Here is a 25874-nt window from a genome sequence, read left to right on the forward strand (position 1 = left end):
AGCGAACTGAGAAAAACATAAGAATAACTTAAGCTAGGGTTGGGAATCCATCTCGACATTTTCACGTACTTTTCAAAACAACGCCTACTCGTGTAATGTGATATTACCGCGAAACTGATTGTTTTCTATCATGTTGGGAATTATAATTTTATTTTCCACTACTACAAAGTCTAGAGCAAAAATACAAAACAACTATCTCTGCCGAAAGAGGCGCACTGTCTGTTAAGAAATAATGGAAGAATAATAGGTTAAAAATATGTATTTTACATAATAATATTATATTGTTTAATTTATTTATCAACATTATAAAGCTCCAACACCCATAATACCATTACAGCTGCCAATTACTATGTATGAGCGACGGTGTATAGAATTACGTCAATTGAAGTGTTAAGATTATCCCACGACATAAAATACTGCATGAATTTAAATAAAAGTCACTTTGCTGGCACTAATGTAGGCAGTACGGGCGCCACCTTAACCTAGCCAAGGATACTCTTCATAGAAGGGTTTGATTATCATTTATTGCGTAATGTAATATCTCGACTATAATTCACAAGCATATCTGTGACTTTGCCTCTTTTATAAAATTTATATATTTTAATCAAATAAATTTTTCTTGTAAATATAATAATCGGTACACACGAATAACTGTATTTTAAATGATCAAATAATTGGGTATTTGCCACTGATTTAATTTTATCACAAATTCCACAACTTAAGTTACAATGGACGTTTTATTGTGCCAACTTCAATTTCTAAATAATATATTATGAATTTGAAGAATTTTTCAAAATATATTTTTTTTTATGTTGAATTTTCCAGTATTCTTTATAGATACTAGAAAGAAAATACAAGGTATTTTCTTCGAAATTAAATATCGAATATTTTTAAATACAATAATATTTTTGGGTAACTCTGAAAAACGATTAAATAATATTCACCAATATCTATCTTTCGAATTAATTTACGCCAACACACAGAAAATGTCACTTCTAATGGGTTACTGACTGTATCGATTAAGAGAAGCGCCCCTGATATCTTTAGGCCACTGATTCGGAAAGATCACAAGGTTGAACAATGTTGTGTGAGGTCAAAGGTTCGAAGCATTTTCATTTTTTTCTTTAATGTAAAACTACACAAGTACAAGTATTGATAAATATTTTTTTATGTTTTTAATCGCTATAAGTTTATACTACAATTCCGAAGTTATTCTAATATATGTGAATTCACAGGAATAACGACATGAATAGATAATCTATTTTTAGTATCTTCTATTTTGGTGTTTTAGTGAACCGATTCTTAGTAATTTTAATTTAACGCAGTGTAGAGCCTCTAGTTTTGAACTCTGGTATCCTTGATAAAATTGTTAAGTTTAAGTACATTGAGACATTGCACAGTTTTTTACCATTTTCTTTCCATATTCGTGTTTATTGGAATATGTAAATAATCCTACTGTAATGCATATCCGCTTTAGTTTCTTGAATCGAGTTTAATTAAAATCTTCCATGATGGTCAGACAGTGGATAGACACAGTGGTCTGAAGATCAACTCGAAGAAGACCTAAGGAATGTACACTGGAAAAAACTTGCGACCGCTAACGTTGGGTACAGAACTGACACAGAGAGTACAATAGTTCGCAAATCTAGGTAGCATCGTATCACAAACCAAAGGAGCAGACGAGGACAGAGCTTCTAGAATGACCAAAGCGCAGGCTTTGCAAAAGTTCGACCAGTGTGGCGCGAAGTCGTCTTTCCGATCAAACGTGAAAACTCTCTTACTGCACGGGTGCGAAACATGAAAAGTAACCAAAAAACTCACGAAGCTGATTCAATTTCTCATCAACCGCTGCATGCGGCAAATACTTGGTATTTTGTGGCCTGAGAAGATCTTCAAAGAACGCCAATAGAAGGCGTGCCAGAAAATGCCAATTGACAACATGACTATGCGTCGCAATTGGACGTGGATAGGCTCTCAGGAGAGAGCCCACACGAGAAATAAAAAGTAGGCCGTCCCAAGTAGACCTGGCGGCGCACGGTGGCAGCGAATATGAAGACAATTCGGCTAACTTGCCCCGAAGTGAATAGCTTAAAACCGATCCTGAAGGCGACATAATTTTCCTTTTACGGACACGCTCCGGCCCGCGTGGGGCCTTAGAACTTTAACAAACCGGGCATCTTAGTGTGACGTGTCTTCAAGATCTTATCAAATAAACGGTTTTTCACTTTTCATCTTACGAAAATATTAAAACTGCTCCACCAATCTAGAAACCTTACCTTTGTAAGTGCGGTTTCTGAAATTTCTTCTTGCAATATTTTAAGTCTGGAATTGATTCAATACTACGCTATTTTTCTGTACTACAAAAGAAATAAATTTCCCTAGCATTGAAATAAATAAAAAAACACATGTGAACGTTTTTTTTTTTTAAAAATACTTTGTACTCATAGCTACACTGAAAACATGTCTTTCAGATGATTCTTGAAACGAATAAAGTACTCACTAATGGTGCCGTTCAGGGCCGCACTAAGTATTTTATTGACGTTTACTTTTCCGATGTTGTAAGTTTTCTACAGGAATGACTCATTGGCATACCACAAATGGAAGCTGCATTTACACTAAGTGATTAGAAGGGGCGTAACCGTTCACAATGTTGTATTTTATGGCCTTAATAGCTATACGCATACGACCATGGACATCAACAATATTAGGGGCACTGCTGAGTTGCTACCTATCGGTTAGTGTTCTTTCCAAATTTCGTTTGAAAAGGGTTATGATATTACGCTCCGAAGGCATCGTAAAGGAAAGTTTATTGCCGTGCCCATAGTAATATAAAAGACCTCTGGAAACGAGCTGCTGGTGAGCGCAGTGTTTCTAAGTAGTTCCACATAGGCTCCGGAAATTTCGATAATTTTAATAATTTTTTTGCTGCTATAAAAAAAAACTTGATACATTTAATATTTGAGAACAATTTTTGTTTATATTAATTGCGCGATATGAACTAATGCCGCTGATTCCTCGCCGGATATGTACTGACGGAAATGTAAGATGCGCCTGAGTTAAAAGTAGTAGACTCCTAAACGACCACAGTCGGTACTACTGCATCATTCTCATCATACTATGGCAGCAATGCTCTCGTTATTCTCCATCCTAGCTACCCTCTATCTCTATTCTGACACGATGTAGCTGTAGGTAGCCCCGTCGTGCTTATTTTTGTCGTCAAGTTGTACATAAAAGAGCCATTAATCCATTAAAATTGTGATTTCGACCACGTTTCAAAGTGCGCATTTAATGGAAAATACTCGTACGTTATGGCATATAGTCACCATTTACAGCTTTTCGCTAGGCGGAAGTTGACCAGGTGGAATGAGAGACCGGCCCGTCTTTCATGTACATAAGTCGTTACAGGTTTTTTTTTGCTTTAATTTATTCTGTTTTCGTTTTATTCTATTGACCTCGAGAGGTCATACTAAATTCAGCAAGTAGGTGAGCTCACGGAGTTCTAACCTATGGGCGTTGCTAACACTGGCCTTAGCAAGAGCAGTGCTTCGCAGAATCTATCAATAGATTGGATTGGCGACCCACTGAGAAGTTCCGGCGAGAAACTCAGTGAGCTATGTCGTTATTTACTCGCAGAACCCTTCGTTGCAAGCGACGTGTTCGACGAAAACGGTGACCGGTGCTTGAGGTACTTAAAAGCATCGTTGGTGGATCCGAAATGACGTGTTTAGGGCGACATAGATTGTTTAACCTTCGGTCCGCAGGGTACGTAGTTACCAGTGGCCGTGACAATAGGATTTGCGTGTCTTACCGCTTTCTTGAAATGATTACAGACATTGCAAGAACTTTGCACTGGATCCTCTGCCAGTGTAATAAAACAAATGTTTATTTGTATAGCTTTATAGCAAACGTATAGCTTTATCTCCAAGTCCTCCTAATGGTGTAATTGGGATAACGAGCAAATAATATCAAGAATGAGAACAAGTAAAAACTTGTTTTTAAATTCTCCTTCATAGGTTCTAAGAAAAAAATCCTTAGTCAACTATAAAAAAGAGTGGAACCGTGATTTAAGTGGATAAAGTATATTGGCCCAGATATCTGTCTTAAGGTCCCAATGTGTAGCTGGTGCACTTCAATTAACAGCCTTTTTAACGAACGCGGAGCGACAAGATGTGAATTAAAAGTAGTTACTACTACGAACGGGCTTATGGCCCACCATCTGTTTACCATCTATTTATCTATTTACCGGAGCCCATAGACATCAACAACGTACCGTACAACAAATAACGTCAAACATTTTACACCAGATAAAGCGTAAGCACGTTGGACAATCAAGTAATAAAATAATTAAAAGCAAATCGTAGCCACTGATGCCACTTATATTCGAAACACACTAAACTTATCGTTACAGTCTACCTTGAAACGTGTACCCGGATTGTACCAGTACGAGTACTGTATGGGTTCTCTTCTATCAGCCGTCATCTCAACACTCTCTTCTCTCTCTCTCTCTCATTCACACACTCCATCCATGTCTTCTTCGGTCGCCCTCTTCCCCCTCTTCCTTGCATTACCATTTCCATACATCTCCTAGTCACATGGATTTTCTCTCTACGCATCAGATGTCCGTACTATGCTAACCGTCCCCTCTTTAATTTGTTAATTACCGAGGCAGTTTCACACTTCCTCTGATACACTCATTCCTTATCTTGTCCATTCTTGTCACTCCACACATCCATTTCACATTCGCATCTCTGCCGCACTCCTCTTTCATGCTTTACTTTCGCCGACCAACATTCAGATCCATACAGCACGACAGGTCTAATGATCATTTTGTAAATTTTCCCCTTGAACTGAAGGGGCATTCTACGATCGCCTGAAGGGGCATTTTACGATCGCATGCTGTTGCAGAGACCTGTCGCCATTTCACCCAACCAGCGTTTATTCGATTTGCTACGTCACAGTCGCTGGAGTTGCCGTCGCAGTTGCTGTCGTCCTGGAGTTTAGAGCCGTAGTACTTGAAATCGGAGCAGACTGGCAGGGATACACCATCAAAGGCGATTGGCGTGAAGTCTGAAGAATCACTAAAATCACTAAGCATGTGTTCGGTTTTTGTTCGACTGATCTTCAAACCCAGGTTTTCCAACCTTTCTTTCTGTTTTGCCAGTTTCATCTGTACCTCAGGCCCATCCTCCTCAACGCGTATAATGTCGTCGGCGAATAGCATACAACAGGTCACCTCCTGCTGTATGTCCGATGTTAGGGCATCCGTTATTAAGATGAACAGGTAAGGGCTTAAAGCTGATCCTTGTATAAGCCTACCGCTACATTGAACGGTATCGCCAGCTGCGGAGCGTACGTACGTACTGGTTCAACCGTACATAGCTCGAACAAGCCGTTGGTATTTCCCTGGCAATCCTTTCACTTTCATGATTCACCACCGAACTTCATGGGGAACCCCATCATACGCTTTTTCCAAATCAACAAACACCATGTGCACGTTTTTACTTGCACGGCGGTATTTTTAGCACAACTGGCGAAGAGAAAAAATGGCGTCCGTTGTACTGCGTCCTGACATAAACCCGAACTGGTTCTAAGATACCTCACTTTCCTCTCTCATTCTCCTCGTTATCACTTTCTCCCAAGCTTTCATACTATGTGACATGAGCTTTATTTCCCTATAATTGTCGCATGTACGTCACCTTTGTTCTTAAATACAGTACGAGTGAGTTTTTGCACCACTGGTCAGGCATAGCCTCACACTGTCAAGGACATGACAATATCGCGCTACGAGGTGTATATGTTCGTAGGTTCAGAAAGGAATAAAACTTTTCCCACCCACTATTTCCGCGGCTATCATATCTTTGCTAAAATATAGAGCAATAAATATTCGCAGCAAGAGTTTAATGCATTGGTGGTACACTGCAGTCTGAGTAAAGCTGTAAATCTTCTATGGATATGAATAGTTCATTTACGAGCTGCGTTATAAACATAAATAATGACGCTTGTTCTTGGACTTCCACACTGAATGATTTCAGTTGTATGCCCCAAGTTACTCGGTGAGCAGAGTATCTAGCCTAAACTTGGGATAACTTTTTGCAGCATAAGCACGAAAGGACTGGGATACAGTATTATCCTACAATTAACAAAAAACAATTTTCATGCATATAAATTCTACGTGAATATACAATTAACATCGAGTAGGTAGTTTCATATTCAAAAAAGTAAGCCAGTAACAAAAATTTAAATCATTACATAATATATTTTTTTCAAATAATTTCCGTTTCTTGTTTTAGAGGTGATTTTGTTCCATGGTATTATTAATTAAATACTTGAAGTATCTCACTACAAATGCAAATCTAAAGGAAAGATGTTGAAATACCAGATTTCATTGTCAGAAACACTTCTAACAGTACTAACAGCGACAATAATAGAACTTTCGGTGCTTTTAGGCTCATCAAGCACTGGTCGTCGTCCTCGTCGAACTGTTCTTCGTGACCGGCGAGGTGAACTAACCACACAACCCACTGAGTTTCTCGCCGGATCTTCACTGTGGATCGCGATTCCGATCCGCTGGTAGATTCTGTGTAGCATTGGTCTTGCTAGGGCCAACGTTAATAAATTCTCTGAGGCTGAGACCGTGAGCTCACCTTCGTGTCCGCGCCTACGTGGAATAAACACTTAGGCTACCAGCAAATAGGTAGGGAAATAAACACTACATTTTTACCTTTTTCATCAATATAAACACGAAAAAAATACGAGCATTATGGAACAAGAATTCCATTGCGGTAGCAATACCGGACAAACGGCTCCCAATATTAATTAATGACGTGTACGGAATGAATACTATAAACGAACACACTCTACTCGTTAATAGTTTTAACGTTTCCGATATGGAAAATTTGATCTAAAAAATGAACTAGATAGTCGCCCGAAAACTAAATCAATAACGACAATTAAAGGCGATAGTGGAAGCTAACGATACTCAATCTATTGCTAAGTTAGCGGCAGCTTTCAGCGTTACCATGAAAACAATATTGGTCAATTTCCGTTAAATTGGCAAGGTTAAAAAACTTTATAAGAGGGTGCGCACCAACTAAATTATCCCAAGCACGATAAACGCATTAGGTATGTTTTACGTTGCTTTTTCCCCACTACCTATTCGCTGGTAGCTTAAGGGGCTGTTTTAGCTTCTCGCGGACGGTGCGTTACTTAACAAATACAAAAGTGAAGGCATTTGGACCGCATTGTCACTTTCGATGATTTTTTTAAATTTATTTATTATTGTAAACTATTATCATTTTTATCCTGGTTCCCCTGGTACACCCTGGTTCAGTACCTAGCCTCACAAGGCAAGCAAGGCCTCACATAAAAACTTACCTCTTAAGTTGACTAAAAATAATGATATTAATTTATATTATCTATTTAAAAATCCATGCTTATCCTTTGTAAGGTTTAAGGCGTAGTGTTCATCCTTAATGGAAAAGTGCGTTCACAGTCCGATACCACAGATCATTTTTACAACAGACAATCCCGCCGCAGACTGAAATTTTCTGCACGGTGTTTACAAAGTGACATTATATAAGAATATTCTTTTCAAACGAGATAAAAAGCGATTTAGCGATTCCCCTGCCATTGCTGACATGTATGTGTTCAAGACTTATCACTTTTTCGAGTGAACATAAGGATATTCAAAGACGTCTCACGACTATTACTAAGCTTAATTTAGATCAATAATGATAATTTAGGTCATTGATTCGATGGAAGGAGGCGACTACCTAAGCTTCGATGGCCATTCCCTAAGGCGGCCTGCACAGCCGTTATGACTGGCTGAACGCTTAGCTTGCAGATTTAAAACCTTTGGAAGGGGACAGCTCATTCTGGTGAAATGAGCTGCGATCTGATGACAGGGAAAACAGGTGACAGACAACTAAGTCTTACCTAGCTGACTTTAACACCCGAATAAAAATATATTGATGAAAACATAGGCTGTTGAACAAAAAACCAGATGCAACTGGTCAGACAAGTGACTTTGGGTATGGATTTCAACGACGAACTAGAAGAAGAAGCTGAAGAGGCTACTATGAAACGACCCGGAATGAAACGAAACAGCTTAAATTCAAACCTGAATTTAATAGAACTAATTAAATGTAAGCTTCTCACATTTTCCAGCTTCTCTAAGCCCAAATTAACTCACATCGATAAGTCCTTGGCCATTCACTCTATGCTATCCATTTTTTCCTTTCTCTTTCTTAACTCGTAACCATCCCTCCAACATTCTAAGGCAGTTACTGCTATTTTGGGCAAGGAATTCAAAGAGGATATATGTATTATTATTTATTCATTCAAATTACTAAAGCCCACACAACATTAAAAGGAAAGAAACTGTGCCCATTTTATTGCTACTCATAAGTGTTGGTTTCGAGGTCGGGGTACAATTGATTTATCTCGGCCTCATTCTCAATAGTACTTGTGCTTCTCGGGATCATTTTATTGACTTGGTACCCAAGTAGTTCGTCCTAACGCCGGAGGACCTGACTAGGCGACGCGCCGCCTCTAAGCGGGGGCGATTCGGTCGGTGGCACTATACTGCGCTTCCATATGTGGCTTTTGTCCGTAGCCGTTAGAGAGACAAAGGCCATATGTGCTGAACCTACAGCACGGCATCGCGGTCAGAACCATTCAAAAGCCATTCAGAGGCGGCATGTATGTAGGGGGCGACAAGCACCGCCCTGGTTCTTGGAGTCACTTGCTGGTACTTGTGGCGAGCTAACTTCTGTGAGGCCCAATTTCGGCAGTCCGTACCCGCGGTCATGGCCCAGAAGATCTGTCGATACTACTGATGTGGACCGTTGAGGCAATTCGACTGGTCTTCGGGGACTGGTTAAATCGTGACCGCGGCCAATTCACCTCTCGGCCGATACAGGTGCTGATAGGGCACGGTTGCTCCGGAAAGTACTTGCGCCGGATCCGACTACCGAGTGTGTCATAACTGTGGATGCTATGGTAGAGTAAACATTCGTGGTTTGTTCCTCATGGGAAGGACGGTGCTGTGTCTACGTTACACAAATAGGTGCCAGTTTGTGGTTGCGATGCTCGGCTATTAGAAATCGTGACGGGCGATGCTCAACTTCTACGAGGGTCCTATCCTAAGAGCAAGTCTTAGTCTTAGTAGTCATCATGGCCTAAAGGACTGAGGCCTTAGAACTTATATCTCAAGGTGGGTGGCGCATTTACGTTGTAGATATCTATGGGCTCCAGTAACCACTTAACACCAGGTGGGCTGTGAGCTCGTCCACCCATCTAAGCAATAAAAAAACATGGCTTTAAAGCAAATTTTTGGTTTTGATTAGAGTCACCTTTATACCAAGATGATAAACATAAGTTTCAGCCGAAATTATTACTGACTCATAAGTCGCAACACTTTCTGATATAAAAAAGCGGTTACGTTGTACATTGGAGAAACTTCATTAATTAGTCTGGACGCAATATCTGTAAATGAGCACTGTGCCGAGATCGGTGTATTCGTCATATAGCTCATTAGTCATATAGTTTGCAGGTACTATGAAGAAGATGGAAGAAACTCCTCTCCACATACTTAGTACAACAACGGATCACATAATATTTAAAATCATAGTAATTATTTAATTGTTACTTACATTTCACTGATAACTTTTTCCAGTGATTTAAGTAAACTATCTCATGTCAAAATTACATTTATATATGTATTATTAATTTCAAAACCTCCAGTCAGTCATATAAGAATTTAGATTAATATGCTTCTTCACTTTTATGCTGTATAGAGAAACAAATGAAACTAATGGTATCATTTTAAATTTGGTAATGTTCTCTCAGTAATTTTCCATAGTATAAGTAATTAGTTAATAGTAATTAGATATACTATCACAAAAGAACAAGTTTTAATATCACAATTAAATTTATTTAGATCTTTATGTGACATCACAAACCTGGTACATACAAGGAAACAGTTTGACAAAAAGTGACAAGAGCTTGTGAAAAGAGGCTAGTGATTTTAATCCTGATAATCTATACATATAAATAAAATTGGAGTGTCTGTTTGTAATATAGAAATAACCGCTTTTTACTACATGCATATGACTATATTTACGGTACATACACCAAAATAACATTTTTTACAATTTTTGTACGTCTGTCTGTCTGTTTGTTCTGGCTAATCTCTGGAACAGCTGGACCGATTTTGACGAGACTTTCACTGATAGGTAGCTGATGATATAAGGAGTAACTAAGGCTACTTTTTTTAGACTAGCTTCGCCCCGCGGCGTCACCCGCGATACGACAATAACCGCGGGACTCAGCTATCAATAATAAAATTTAATGTTTCCAAAGCGATGCGAGGGCGGGTCGCTAGTATTCTATATGAATGCAACAGTAATAGTGACAATCGGCTGATGCACAATATAGCTGAAGTATAGTACATTGTGCATCAAGGGAGAAAAGTAGGACATTTCCTCCTGTGCATATTCGGCTCGGGTGGCAAACACGGGGGATGAGATGTCCTACTTTTTTCCCGCGGTGCACATACTATTTTTTCTCCTACCAGGCCGAAAGTTCGTGGAGTACCGAGCCAGGGTCCAGGGGCGAAGCCCTGGCGGGGGTAGGGGGGGGGCGGAGCCACCCCATACTCATAAAAAAACAATTTAACGGTTTTTTAATTTTTAAATAAACTACTACTAATAGAATAAGAACTGTCTGATGAACTCATCTTTGTTCAATACTTCAGTATTAAATTTTATTGCCTTTTGTTTATTTCACTTTTACACTAAACACAATATTGCAAATTACCCGAGCACAACAATGGCGGAGAATTTTAGGTGCGTGAGAGCAAACGTATTATAGACACTAACGCGCATGCGCACTTGTTAGTACCCAGGGAGGAAAAGTTACACTTTCTTCCCTGTACAGCGGGAGGAAAGCCGAACTTTCGGAGTAGGTAGGAGAAAAAATATTTTTATGTACATTGGATTGGGACATTGCTCGCCGTCTAGTTTTGTTTTAGATCATGGGACAGTTTACAAGCGTAATGTAAAGAGAGCTAAGTGAAATAAAAAATACTTTTGCATTTAATTATTTTGATGGTGTCATACTTAAAATAGTAATAAATTTCCCACAGTCCTTTCATATTCAATTATTTTTAAATATGTAGATGGGTAACAAGCTTATAGCCCACCTCATGTTAAGTAGTCACCAAAGTTCTTTAGATATCATAAAGTGAATATAACCATCAACCTTGAGACATAAAGAGACAAAATAATGTCTGTCCCACTCTTCAAGCCAAAATACAGAATTGCTTCACAGCAGAAATAGACACGAAAGTATTACTAATCAATGCAAGTTTCCATATACCCTACCATCAAAGACTCATCCCGTCTCTACCAAATTGAGTTGCCCTGGTTATGATCTCCGAGAATGCTACTATACATTCTATAAAGATTCCTTTAGTAACACTCACAAAATGATCTGAACTGGTACTTTTCTAAGCTAACGCCGCACAGCCAGTTTTTAAAACCACCAAGGTAATAAGACCGCACAAGTCAATAATCGTTTTTTAACAGAGCAAAAAATGGAAACTGAATTTTTACAGATATGTGATGTGTCTATTTATTTATGGAAACATTATTTGAATCTTATAAACTCCTTAGAAAAAAAATTATCTACTAAAACTTAAATGAATTTGATTTGCGTGGTATTGTTAGCTAAGCAAAAATATGCAATTATGCATCTAGATCCATACAAAATTAGGGATTATATTAAGTACATCCGTTACTAAATAAAACATGCTAAAAGACATCGTATATGCAGTATCTTGTGACCTCTTTATCATGGGGCATATTCAGTAAACATTTGCATATGAACTCTTAATATATTCAACATTCTACCTCTCGCTGTAGCATTGTTAAAAAGTCAGTTCATAAAAATCATATTATACCTTTAGCTAAATCGATGAATAGCAGGGTATGTATAAATGCCTTATACATACGTATGCACAAGTATATTAATTATAATACTTTATAAAATGTAATAGTGATAGTTTCATCAGATAGTTATTACTCTTACTTTTAGGATAGTTTTTCACTGTGTTACAGAAGTTTTGCAAAGGTTTAGAGCTATGAAATTTCAAATGAAATAATTATATTGGTTTAATGAGGAAAATTGTACAAGAAAAAATGTGTCATGTAGATATTTTTAGCATTAATAGTAGGCACGATAACAAAGTACTATTTTCATTTGAAAATACAGTAAATGTTAATGCTTTTTTTCTAAACTTTAATACCGACACTTTCTATATTGGGCTTTATTTATTGCCCTCAACAGTATAACTTACAAAACTGTTTATTTTCACCTACATAAGAATTCTCTTCGTAATATAGATATTTATTAGAATAAATGAAATCCTGTATGTATAAGTAATAACCTTAAAGTCTGTGTTTACTATTTTTTCTCGTTAAATATGCCTTTGTATAACATTATTGTTTTTTTTTAATATGGTTAATAGAAGTTAGTTATTATATAGATTTCTCATAATAAAAGTTTTGATAAAATTGTAGTGGTAAAAATGAAATAATCAATTCGCTGTGCTTCGCGCAGAGTATATAGAACATAAACATTGACAACAAGTCATTGAGTAAAAACATACCTGTTCGCATAAATCTAAATTGATAGTGCCCTTGTGTCGCCTGCAATTTCGGTCTGAATAGTAGTCTAGGAAATACTGACCCGGGAGTTCGCCCGACTGTCGCAAAGCGAACCACCGTTTTTGCCATTTCTGTAAAATTAACATATTTTTTTTGTTATATATAGATCAGTAAAATTTACACTCTCGTAATACAGACAAACGATCGCAAGAAACCTGAAAGTTTTATATCCACATTGAAAGGATACATTCACAAATAGTGTCAACAAAGTTTCAAAGCAGCCAAAATTAACTTACCGTTCGAAATATTCGTTTCGTAGGTGGTGATTTTGTTAACCAGCCTTCAAATACTATATTTTTAGACATAATCGTGAAAAATTATGATTAATAAATAAAAAATGAGTCATTAAAACTTGTAAACTTCGCTCATACTCCCCCCATGTATAATCTGTGCTCCCCTTGCTCTACTACCTACTTGAGTGATAATTTGGTGTTGCCATGGTGTTGCTATTTAATTGTCTACATGCGCAGACTTTTAATTCTCCGTCTATGCGTTTATAGTTAACGAGTGCTTCGTATATGTGACATAATCTTTTTCATATTATTTTCTATAAATATTGAATACACACTATCAATGCCCAAACATTATATGAAAATATTTATCTAGGACTTTGTGTGGCTTTTGAGGCTAGGATTTATTTCAAAGTGAAAGGTCGCTTGCAGTTACCAAATAATTTAGAAGCACAATCTATAAAAATATTATCTTTTTGTTTCAATTTTTCTAAAAGACTAACGTGTTTAATTTCTGATTATTCACCGTTAAAATACTGAGCCCGCACTTTTTTTAAGTTATTTTTATTACTTATCTTGTATTTGTGTGTATTGTTGGTATTTGTGGACTCATTTAACTAGCTTGAAATTCTTGCAGGAGTTTGTACAAATCCAAACACATCTTAATTAATAAATACAACATTAGTCAATACTGGATATATCACATGCAACAAAATTATAAAAACAGATTGTCTGATTTGCTTTCCAGACGACTAGATTTGCGTGAAATGCGTTTCTATCTTGAGTCCGGCCAAGTTATTTTAATGTAGTTTAGTTTGGTTCACAATGCTATAAGCGGTGCGCCGCAATATCATCTAAGCAGACTTAGAAGTAATCGTGGCCTAAAGGATAAGATGCCCGTTGCATTCGTATTAAGCTATGCAACGGTGTACAAGTCCCGCAGGCAGGTACCAGTTTTTAAATCAGTGCCTATTGCATTTATCACATGATTTCGATTGATTTCCACGGCTAGGGAATAACACCGTGTAACCTGCAAAATTATAATTTCCATAATTACTGGTAGTATGACGTCTTTTAAGTCCGTACGGATATGTACCACCGTCCTGCCTATTTCTACCGTGAAGCTGTAATGCGTTTTGGTTTTTCGTTAGTCGTTGTACTATAAACTATGAGACCTTAGAACTCCTAACACAGGCTCAAGGTGGTGGCAATTACGCTATAGATATCTATTGGCTCTGGTTACCATTTAACGCCAGATGGGCCATGAGCTCGATCGTCTACCTAAACAATAAAAATAATAAATCCTTCAGAGAGAGAGCTTTGTCAAAATTAGGCCTTCGAGGTAAGCTTTTATGTTGTTTGAGAACAAATTTCGCTAAAGTGAAGGGTATGTGCTTCAGAATTTCAGGGATAAGATTAGTAATAATTAAGCCGTACATAATTAATTACAGAGTAAATCTTAAATAATACAGAATAAAAACAAATAATTGAAAATTGGTCTAGTTTCTTGCAAAATCACCGATTTTTTGGTAAAAAGTAGGTACATTATTACAATTCAATGGTAGCATTTTAATGGTGTGAGTGGTAGAAGTTCACTCTAGAGTTGACACGCAATCCTTTTTTGGCGCAATTGGTTTTAAAGCACATGCAAACTATAGCTTTTTAACAGTAAATAAAACCATCACGTACTATGGAATGAGCTCCCCTCCACGGTGTTTCCCGAGCGCTATGACATGTCCTTTTTCAAACGAGGCTTGTGGAGAGAATTAAGCGGTAGGCAGCGGCTTGGCTCTGCCCCTGGCATTGCTGAAGTCCATGGGCGACGGTAACCACTCACCATCAGGTGGGCCGTATGCTCGTCTGCCTACAAGGGCATAAAAAAAAAAAAACTAAGATTCCTTTTCGAAGAAAAGCTTGTTGTGATTGTTAGATTGTTATTTATTATTTACTTGCGAGGCCACCGCGGCACCGGTCCTCAAACAGAAAAAACCGTTATTGGAGAACGTTGTTGTTTGCATGTATACCTGCCTGTTCACCAATTAGAACCAACATTCATAGAAATGACTAGAGGTATCAAATTGAAATTGAATGCGAATTTAATTTTAACTCCTAATTTTATTTTATTTAATTTACGACGGTAGGAAGCCATAAAATCACAAGCTCAGTAAACACAATCACAAGATATAGGTACCTAATTATATTTAGTCACTCATAAAAAAATTATAGAGCACTTACATCCTGTGGGCCTAGCATTATAATTTTTTAAAAAGCAATGTACTAGGTATAGCTTGCGAAATCAATGTTTGAAAATTTGAATTTTTTTTGTTCTAAACTACATTCTTGGTTTTTCGGATTATTTAGAATTAAAAAATCTACATTCTCTAGGCCCTAGAGGTCAATTTTATTACCCTAGCCCTAGAGTCTAGGGTAATAAAATTTATTGCTGGTATTCTATTGTTTTTCCTGTTATGTATGTACATTCATCTTTGCCAGCACTCTCCTGTCTATCGTATGACTTCCCTGACAAATAAAATCGACATATTTGTTTGCCATGCTTCCCTATCCTCACAATAAATTTAAGATCCACGATCCACACTGAGCTGTATTATGGATATTCAATGGAATTTTATTTTCATTATCTTTAATTTCCTTGTTTGTTTTTTTTAAATGTGTTTTTTTTTCTTATATGTTTTATAGTCATTTATATTGTTATTTAATTATTTATTAAATAAAAGTCAGCCTCTGATGACTTTAACACAATCGACCTTAAACGGTTCACACATAAAAGGGTGAATTCAATAGTGTATTCGTGTTGATGTATATGTCGATATTAGGTATCCAGTTGTATTAACCTAAAAACAATCACATATTACTTGAACAAAATTAGTTATAGAGGGTTGCTTAAGATTGTGTATGAAAAGCCTTGGCTTGCCCCTAGAACTTTTGCGGGCTGATTGCTTCCCGCTTCCGTAGGTCTAACCCGCGGCTCCCTACAAGTAACCCCTGGGTGGTGCTATACGGGAGCCGAAAACGTAACCGATGGTAGGACCTAGTCCGACTGGCTGGCGACTACCCTTCAACTAGAGTCCGCCGCCAAATAGCCTAGCTGTATTCCGGCGTGTGGGTTGGAGAGCCAGTTTTATTCCTTCCCATTCCTCTTCCTTGTTGGAGGTGAATCCTGATGATACCTGAAACATGCGGAGCAGACGTGCGTGCGAAGTCGCGGAACCAGGTTGTTGACTGGGGTATAGGGAGACCCAGTAAAACGGTGTTCGCCGCCGGCAGGTATCACGGGACCCGGGTATCACTACTAAACTCCGCCCCGAGCAGCTGTCGCGCCAACCGCCAACCGGTGTAAAATTCCGTCGTGCGGTCGTCGTGCCGGAGTCAGAGACCGAAGTGGATCCCGGCGATCGTGCGCAGGGCGGACTGAGGGCCATTCCATGTCCTATGTCAGTCTCTCACGCAACCCGTGATCAACTACACACTGTGTTCCCTTCTTTATTCAGGTGTTGTCATGATTTCACTTAGAACGTCTTACCTCTCCCTATCCTACTCTCCAAAAACATTTATCATGAAGGTCAAGATAAGAAATAGGGTTTTAACGGCGATTCCACATTTAATGTGGATTTCAGCAATGTTAGGGGTCTACATAGCAACCTTGACGCCGTACAACACCACCTTGAGATGGCGCAGCCTACCCTACTGTTTCTGACGGAGAGTTTCCAGCTGGTGACACAGCCCACCCGTGCCCCAGGCATAGAGGGGCACGAGCCGTCTCTGTTGGACCTTCTGCTGACCATGGATCCGGCCGGATACAGTGTGGTGGTCGACGCTCTGCTTGGATCGTCTGATCATTGCCTTTTCCGTGCTGCCGTACCACTCTCTCATCCTGGTCGTCAAACGACGACCGGGCATCGAAGAAGAAGAAGAGTTTGGCGGTATATGTCAGCAGATTGTGATGGATTGTGTGAATTTTACGCATCCTACCCATGGGGGCGCTTCTGCTTTTCCTCTACTAATCTGCTCTGAGGTGCCCGTTAGGGGTCGCAGCAGACCCTGATATAACAATGCCAATAGGGATGCTGCACACCCCAAGCGGTCCGCATACGTAGCATGGGATGATGCCAGGAGACGTCGGGTTCCTAACGTCTCAGGAGAAAGGCGGAAATATAACGCCGCTTCCAGATCCTACAAGAAGATTATTGCCGGCGAATTCGGAGTCGGAGCACATGGCTAGAGTTGGCGAGCGACTAAAGAGCTATCCCTCTGGGAGCCGTGCTTTTTGGTCGCTCGCCAAAGCTGCAGAAGGAAACTTTTGCAGGTCTAGTCTCCCACCACTGCGCAAGTCTGATGACAGTCTGGCCTACAGTGCAAAAGAGAAGGCTGACATTCTGGTCAAACTCTTCGCCTCGAACTCGCCTGTGGACGGCGGGAGTGCCACACCACCGAACATCCCCTGGTGTGATAGCTCCCTGCCGGATATCTGCTTCACAGAGTGTGCTGTCAGGCGGGAGCTCTGACTCCTGGACGTTCATAAGTCGAGTGCACCAGACGGTTTCCCCGTAGTGGTTCTGAAAACGTGCGTCCCTGAGCTACGCCTGCGCAAACGCGTTTGGATCGCTTTTCTTATTGCACTAACAGGGTTCCGTCTTCATGGAAGAATGCCCATGCACTATGACCCGCACACTATGCCCAAGCACTATGACTTATCGTTCTTCAAACGAAACTTGTGGAGAGTACTTAACAGTAGGCAACGGTTTGGCTCTGCCCCTGGCATTGTTGAAGTCCATGGGCGACGGAAACCACTCAACATCAGATGGGCCGTATGCTCGTCTGCCTACTAGGGCAATAAAAAAAATTACTGGGCGCGAATAATAATTGTACTCTGTATTGCGCGGTTATTATTTATTTTTAAGACGCACTTTTTAAGACGTCTCAAATTGGATGCCGGTAGTCTTATTGGGATGTCTACGGATTCCATTAGATACTTAATGATCTCGTTCACCCATGTAATTCCCCATCTACATCTAAATCTCCCCATCTAAATCAATAATAAGCATAATAGAAAACGAATGTCCTATTTTCTTAGTTTTAAGTTCTGGATTATTTTAGTGAGGTCAACTAACCTCTTTGCCTGGTTGTATGTGCTTCATGTATGCCATAGATAATAAATACACTTATTACTTAAGATATAATTAAGCCACAAGCCATTGTTTTTTTATGAAATTATTTAAAAAGAACTTTTTTTACGCTTAAAACTATCTGCAATATTTCGTAAAAATGGAAACGACAAATCATCCAACTGATCCTAGAAGCAATATTTCCAAATTAGGTTCATATGACCCCGAAAAGTAAGTTAGCGATATTTCGTAAAAGTAAATTGTAAATTTGTAAAATGTTCAAGGGAGCTATTTTTATTTTATTTCACACTAGTGAACTCCAAGCACACTGCGCTATAAGAATTGCTAAATCTATGAAGAAATTCCCGTAAAATATTCAAAAACCATGCTTCATACAAACCTTGTTTTCACAACTACGACAAATCGAAAAATAAATTAGTCAAATCGGTTGAGACGTTCTCAAGTGATGCTCCGTCATTCATAAGGCAATTGATGTACAGATAACCCTTTCTCGGTCGATGTCCTCTCAGTCATTGGTTGTCTTCGAGCTGTTGACGATAATACTGTCCTTTGAACTTATCTTTTCATATGACATATGTCAAAAAAATTAATACGAAGAATTTCCACGTCTGTAGGAACCCTAGAAGTTAGGTCTTGGTTATTCTGTTACGGCAAAATAGAAGCCGTAACGCATATCAAGCAACAAGGGTACGGGCAGTATTTGTCTTGTACCGCACTAGCAGCAAGTTTAGTTTTTAGGCGGCCTCAGTGAATGTGTTAATTCGTGTTAATGAAGAAAAAAAAAAGAACTCGAGTATAAAACTTTTTCTGAATGAATAGTCCTCATGTCCTTTTGTCCTCATGTCCCCCCCCACCCCTAACAACGTACATTATATATTATTTATGATCGGTTATTTTTATTGCTTAGATGATTGGACGACCTCACGGCCCACCTGGTGTTAAGTTGTTACCGGAGCGATTAGACATCTACAACTGAAATGCCACCACCCACCTTGAGATATGAGTTCTAAGGACTCTAAGGTAATTTCTAAATCGTAATAACGTTATTCAGAGAAGACGGGTTTAATAATAATTAACTTAATACTTATTACAATAACCACAAGATTAGACGTGATCGCTTTTAACCAAACTTCCGATTGTATGTAATTTTATTTGCACGTGCAACAACTAATCCTTGTTTTTCTTATATGTGAACCGTGAACACAAGATCGTTTGATTATACTTACAATGTAACATTGAAGCAGTTGCAACATTGATAAAAATATCAGGTTTTAAAATAGACGTTACACAAGTTGACCAAGCCCTAACAAGCTCTGAATTTACGTGCTATATCACACAAATACGAAATATATCGCATTTATATTGTGACTTGTTAGTGAAGCCAATTATGATCCGGGCTTGACACTGAAAATAAGGACCGGAGAAAAACATTGTGTCAATTGTGAAACTGAAAAAGAATAGAAAGTTTCGATAGAGAGATTCGGCAGAGTTATTGATTAATTTTGAAAATAGCTTCCGTTTCTGTTAGATGAAGAAAGCGCGTAGATATTAATATTGCTTAATAATAATAATAAACCTGAAACAAACCTCAATAGCTTAACGCCTATTTGGCCATTTTATACGACAATTAAATGGAAATTTAGAAGCAGGCCTTTAGGCAAATTTTGAGTATTATACATACTCCTATATATATACTTTATACTTTATTTTGCTTGTACAGATACGTCTTGGACAATGTTTCATCGACAGTATTGACTGATGAAAGCTTAACCCCAGGCCGACCTCCTTGTTTAACACAAAGGACAATTGGAAAATTTTTACAGCCACTCACGCGAGAACTTGCTGAAATACCGCCCAAGTTTGTATATACTATACTGTTATATGAAAAAACTAGACATTGTTTATAAAAAAAAACATGCATTACTTCTCATCAGTCTTTGTAAAGTTTCGGGTAAATTAAATGTATTGAAGTTATAATTCGCTCATTTAGGTACTCAGCAAAGCAACCACGTATGTACTCTAAATCTGTATCATATATTATGATTTATGCTTCATAAATTACGTAGTTATTAGTTTTACAAGAAGGCTGTTTTATAAACACAATCAGCCAACTCGTCGTTAGCTATTAGTTGGTATTTATTAATTGAATTACGTAAAATTTCATAGGCCTACTATCGATGAACTGCCGGGTCCGGTGATAGAGAGAATGGTGCAGAAAGACAAAGCTTTTTGGGTTGACAAACCAGGATCGAATGCTTACGTTCTCCATGATGCTTATAACAGCTATGGAATGACGACCGAAACTGTTATACCACGTATAATATTTACATTTAGATTCATAAATATTAGTGTACCTTCATAAATGGCAAAGTTAATGTCAGTCATAATTTTCGGTAAATTTCAATTTCAATCTTTTTTTATATTCTTGTTGTTTTCGTAAACAGAGTATTAGTATAGTGCCAACTAGATGGTTAATGGTAACTATCGCTCGTGGACTTCAGCAATGCGAGTGAAAAATACATTGCAAATCTACTGGTTACATTCACAGATAGCCACAGTGTATTTTTCTTAACCCATTCCTGAATCTCAGAGAGTAATTATTTTGTTTCTCTATTTAAAGATCATCAAGATGTATTTCCTCGTTCGTATCAATACGACCTGGATGGTATAAAATATCGTCGCGATCATGCTTGCGATGGATTAAAACAAAAACATAGTAACAAGGTAATAAGATAAAATTATTTTTTAATTCAGAGTTGAGTAATGAGTCTAATGAGCATGTTATCAAACTACCTATTCTTCAAATCAAAACGCACAAGCGATTCACGGCAGTAATATGTAGCAGGACGTGTGTCCATTTAATATGTTAAAACTTGAGTAAGATCAATTAGGGCTAGACTTAAGTTAAATAAATAAATAAAAACTAGATTAGGCTGCTAGCACATATTGGGGACACGCCATGTGATATTAGAATAAAAAAGTTACTTGAACTAGCCATAGTTTCTTATAAGCATGCACCAATTACAGAGAAGTTTACATTAGCATTATTTTAGAACATTCAAAAACCACACCAAACAACATCAAAAATATTATTTTAAAGAACTATACGTTAAACTAAGCACTGCTTTTTGGACTCTCACTTTAGGTGTTTCGTATGAAAAATAGTTTTTATGTGTGATTTACAGCCAATACGTGCTCAATGCCGAGATTGTACCAAATTGAATGTGCCAGGACTGAGTCCATTTCAACTGGCATGGGCAAAAGATCCAGGGCAAAAGCGGTGGCGCGACTATCCTGATGTCGCTGCTAACATGACGAAGGAAGAAATACGTTTATTAATGACAGAGTATAATTTATTTATTTCATTCAACATGTTTCTCTAGTACTTCCCGTAAATACAAACAGACTTAAATTAGTTATACGTATCGACGTTACGTGTGTGCTAGAAAAAGGGAAAGTCAAATCCCGCCTAAACGACGCCTGAAATGAGAAATGGGATAGTTATTTAGAATAATACATTATGAGCTTCTTCGGACACATCATGCGGTCTCCCAGACATGAACTAGAGAAGCTCATAATTACGGGTCGCATAGAGGGCAAGCGCGCCGTGGGCAGAACGCCAGCCAGGTCAGATCTAGCAAGAGAAGCACTCGGTGGTAGCCTGTACCATGCAATCCATGCCACCCATGATCGAGCACATTGAAAATACGTCGCATGTGATCGCGATCTTCAGTAATGAGGGAACGATATAGAAGAAGAAGAATTTAGCAAAACTTGCGCCCTCTCACCAAGCGTACTAGCGACTAGCTACGACCCTCAAGTCCGAAACTATCGTTACTGTGCCTCCCCTTGTACACCCTTCAGACTAACCAGCATACGATGACGATGACACGGCAGAGTTACTGGCCAATGCACTGCAAGAGCAGTTTACCACCAGTAGTCAAACAGTGGACCCCAAACACACCGAGTTAGTCGACAAGGAGGTCGACTAACCCTGCCGCCCTCGGACGGGTTACCCCCCATTACCATAAAGGAAGTAAAGGAAGCGATCCACAACCTTCAACCTACGAAGGCACCCGGCTCCGACTGTATCCGCAATCGAGCGCTTAAAATTTAACAGTCCAACTGATAACAATGTTGGCTACCATTTTAAATGCCGCTATGATGAACTGTATCGTTCCTGTGGTGTGGAGAGAAGCGGACGTTATCGGTATACATAAGCCGGGCAAACCGAAAAATGAAACCGCTAGTCACCGCCCGATTAGTCTCCTCCCAGTGATAGGCAAAATATACGAACGACTCCTTCGGAAACGCATCTGGGACTATATCGCGTCCAAAAAGATATTGATTGACGAGCAGTTTGGGTTCCGGGCCAAACACTCGTGCATACAACAAATGTACCGCCTCACGGAGCACATCTTCATAGGGCTAAATAGGCGGAAACCGACCGGAACTTTCTGCTTCGACATCGCATCGCGAAAGCCTTTCGACAAAGTCTGGCATAACGGTTTGATTTACAAACTGTATAACATGGGAGTGCCAGACAGACTCGTGCTCCTCATACGAGACTTGTCGAATCGTTCGTTTCGATATCAAGTAGAAGGAACTCGCTCTCGCCCCCGTCATATGACGGCCGGAGTCCCGCAAGGCTCCGCGCTCTCCCCGTTATTATTTAATTTGTATATCAATGATATACCCCAGTCTCCGGAGACACACCTAGCGCTCTTCGCCGATGACATGGCTATCTACTACTCGTGTAGGAAGAAGTCGCTATTGCATCGGCGACTCCAGATCGCAGTAACCACCATGGGACAGTGGTTCCGGCAGTGGCGCATTGACATCAACCCCATGAAAAGCACAGTGGTGCTCTTCAAAAGGGGTCACCCTCCGAATACCACTTCGAGCAGCCCACTTCCTAATAGGCGCGATAACACCTCCGCCACTAGCCCCATCACTCTCTTTAGCCAGCCTATACCGTGGACCTCAAAGATCGAATATCTAGGCGTCGCCCTGACAGAGGGATGACATTTCGACCCCACATTAAAACGGTACGCGACCGTGCCGCCTTCATGTTAGGACGCCTCTCTCCCATGATTTGCAAGCGAAGTAAATTGTCTCTTCGTAATAAGGTGACACTCTACAAAACTTGCATAGGCCTCGTCATAACCTATGCAAGTGTAGTGTTCACTCACGCGACCCGCACCAACTTGAAACCCTTTCAAGTCATTCTATCCCGTTTTTACAGGATAGCCGTTGGAGCACCACGATTTCTAAGGAACGTGGATCTCCATGATGACCTGGAGCTTGACTCAGTCAGCAAGTATTTACAGTCGGCATCATTGCGCCACTTTGACAAGGCGGCACGACACAAAAACCCACTTGTTGTGGCCGCCGGAAATTACATACCCGATCCTGTGGCGGTCCACAATGGTAAACAGTCGACGTCGCCCTAAGTACGTCATTACGGATCCTCCCGATCCATTAGCGGTGCTTTTAGATACCTCAAGCACCGGTCACTGTACTCGTCGAACCCATCGCTTGCGATGAAGGGATCCACGAGAAAATTAACCCATAGATACAGCCCACTAAGTTTCTCGCCGGATCTTCTTAGTGGGTTGCGTTTCCGATCCGGTGGTAGATTCTGCGGAGCACTGCTCTTACTAGGGCCAGTGTTAGCAACATTTACGGGTTGAGCGCCCCGAGCTCACCTAAATGTCAAGAAGCTAAAATAGCCTCTCAAGGCTATCAGCATAGGTAGGTGAAAAAATGCTAGAAAAATATTGTTACGCATGCACAGAGGAATTAAAAGGCCACGTGGTATTAAAAGGCAATTATATGCACAGCGTGAATACCATTGTTTATTACGAGACGTGAGGTTAAAGTAGAGATTGCATTAGAAGAAAAGCCATCCTATCGCAGCGCACGATGATTTTACGAATGAAACTCGCAAGACGATGACTTCAATAGTAATACATAGAAATTAGAGGGAGAGTTGATTAGGGAAGCTGAGATGATGATACTACCACATATGAGTTATAGTAATAGATACGAACAGCTCAAGGTTGGTTCGCGTGTCCGTAACTCATCAGAACCGGTGTTTTCTGTCAATAGCATTAATTTTAGATGCCACAGTAAGATTATCGACTCTAATAGATAAATTTTGATAACACAACCCCTTTCTGTATTATCTCGGCTACGTTCCATTATTAGTCCTAAAGGTACATGCCAGCGTAGTTTTAAAAGTATCGAAATCTTTTATCGTAGACAAACGTAGTTAAATTGAAATGAAAAATCGTTTATGATTATTACAATGCGTATTTTTCAGGGTAGGGCGTCCATTTCAAAACGAAGCTTGCAACTGGTATTACGAGAATTATCCACCTGTTACATACGATTATATTTTGCGGAAATTTTCGAAATAAAATTACTGACTTGGACTACTCATTTATTTATGTAGTTTTTGGTACTTTGAGCTAATGCAGTCATATATCATCAGCTTACCTACGTTTTCTCTGGCGAAGTAATAACTTATACTTAGGGGTTTGAATGTTAGTGTACAATAGCCACTTATAGGGTCTTCGACCTCATCTCTCGTTGTGGGTTGTAGCATTCATACTGTTAAAAGATGAACATGTGGATTTTGACTTAGCCCATCCTCGATTAGGTAAACAATATTTATCTGAAAGAAATCTATACTAATATATAAATCTACAGTGGTTTTTACGGGTGTTCCGTTATAATTACTGACCCATGCATCCGATTGACTTGGTATCCATGTAGAAAACTTACTTAATGGATAGGCTAATATTTATATGAGTGTTGGACTCCCTACACCTGTTGCAGGGGCCTTATTGATGAGAATCTTTGTGGGGGTGAGAAATAATAATGTTTATTTTAAATGCCCAGCGAAGCGGACAGGTACAGCTAGTAATTTATGTATTATAAAATGTCCTAGGACTACAGGAATCACAACTTTACAAAAACTTTGTAATTTCCAATAATGGGTATGTCAAAAATAAGATCTGAATTTTATTTTTACAATATGAATATCTAGCTTCAAATTGTCATTTGTTTATTATTATTATTATTAATAGTGCTATGTTTAATTACATCTGTACCTTTCTAAACTTTCTTCATCAATGAAAAACGGTAAAAATACGAGCAATATAATCATTACAAATGTATATCTTGCGTTGCACAACAGACACAGAAATGAAGGGATTGATAAAAATATTCTCACTTGTGATTAAAATTGACTTCTCTTTGATTATGACCGCTTAGGTCATCATATTGGTTAATCCTGGTTTATCACCTAGTAATCCCCCAAACGAAAACTTACTCTTCAAAAGTCATGGTCACTAAGCATTACTGCGGATAGACTAGTAATACCAGTCTTGGTTAATCGCTCGTCCCCGCTGCTCCTACACGACAATACAAGTCATGACCGGATGGACGTATGCAAGTTTTGTAGAGAGTCACCTTATTTCGAAGAGACAATTTACTTCGTTTTACCGCAGATGATACGGACTACTACGACACTTTTTGCACTTGCTCCAAGAGCTAACAGATGCGACGTACATTTTACGTATTTTTTATTTATTGCATAGATGATTGGACTAGCTCACAGCCCACCTACTGTTAAGTGATTATCGGAGTCCATAGACATCTACAACGTAAATGCCGCCACCCACCTTGAGATATAAGTTCTAAGGTCTCAGTATATGTACAACGGCTACCCCACCCTTCAAACCGAAACACATTACTGCTTGACG

The 25874-nt window shown here is 39.1% G+C and overlaps 2 protein-coding genes across 7 annotated transcripts in view; one reads left to right on the forward strand and one right to left on the reverse strand.

Annotated features, from left to right (window-relative positions):
- Nucleotides 1–13149, reverse strand: part of dos (daughter of sevenless) — a 34970-nt gene extending 21821 nt beyond the window's left edge. For all 4 annotated transcript variants that reach the window (XM_028179652.2, XM_028179651.2, XM_028179654.2 and 1 more), the window contains exons 1-2: nt 12965–13149; nt 12671–12799 (exon numbers count right to left, since the gene is read on the reverse strand). In XM_028179652.2, coding sequence (XP_028035453.2) covers nt 12671–12799; nt 12965–13033 — 198 coding nt within the window. In that variant the 5' untranslated portion in view covers nt 13034–13149. The remainder of the gene's footprint in view (nt 1–12670; nt 12800–12964) is intronic.
- A 5092-nt stretch (nt 13150–18241) lies between these two features.
- LOC114246884 (uncharacterized) lies at nt 18242–24524 on the forward strand. Of its 3 annotated transcripts, none has more exons than XM_089737335.1 (6): nt 18242–18312; nt 19823–19960; nt 20269–20417; nt 20723–20826; nt 21288–21448; nt 24428–24524. In XM_089737335.1, the coding sequence occupies exons 1-6, from the start codon at nt 18242–18244 to the stop codon at nt 24522–24524; spliced, it is 720 nt and encodes a 239-aa protein (XP_089593461.1). The 3 variants fall into 3 exon arrangements, with proteins under 3 accessions (XP_089593461.1, XP_089593416.1, XP_028035417.2); XM_089737290.1 differs by having other exon boundaries at nt 20723–20818; nt 21268–21448; XM_028179616.2 differs by lacking the exon at nt 18242–18312 and adding an exon at nt 18677–18789.
- The last annotated feature ends 1350 nt before the right edge of the window (nt 24525–25874 follow it).

Source organism: Bombyx mandarina, chromosome 01, assembly GCF_030267445.1.
Source record: "Bombyx mandarina strain Sakado chromosome 01, ASM3026744v2".
In the NCBI taxonomy this organism is placed as follows: Eukaryota; Metazoa; Arthropoda; class Insecta; order Lepidoptera; family Bombycidae; genus Bombyx; species Bombyx mandarina.

Excerpts from the sequence above, each read along its gene's own strand:
- LOC114246884 (XM_028179616.2), top strand. The coding sequence starts at position 18,677 with ATGTCAAAAAAATTAATACGAAGAATTTCCACGTCTGTAGGAACCCTA. Across the intron at positions 18,790-19,822 it reads ACGCATATCAAGCAACAAGG|ATACGTCTTGGACAATGTTT; the intron begins GTACGGGCAGTA and ends TTGCTTGTACAG. Across the intron at positions 20,827-21,287 it reads AACAAAAACATAGTAACAAG|CCAATACGTGCTCAATGCCG; the intron begins GTAATAAGATAA and ends TGTGATTTACAG.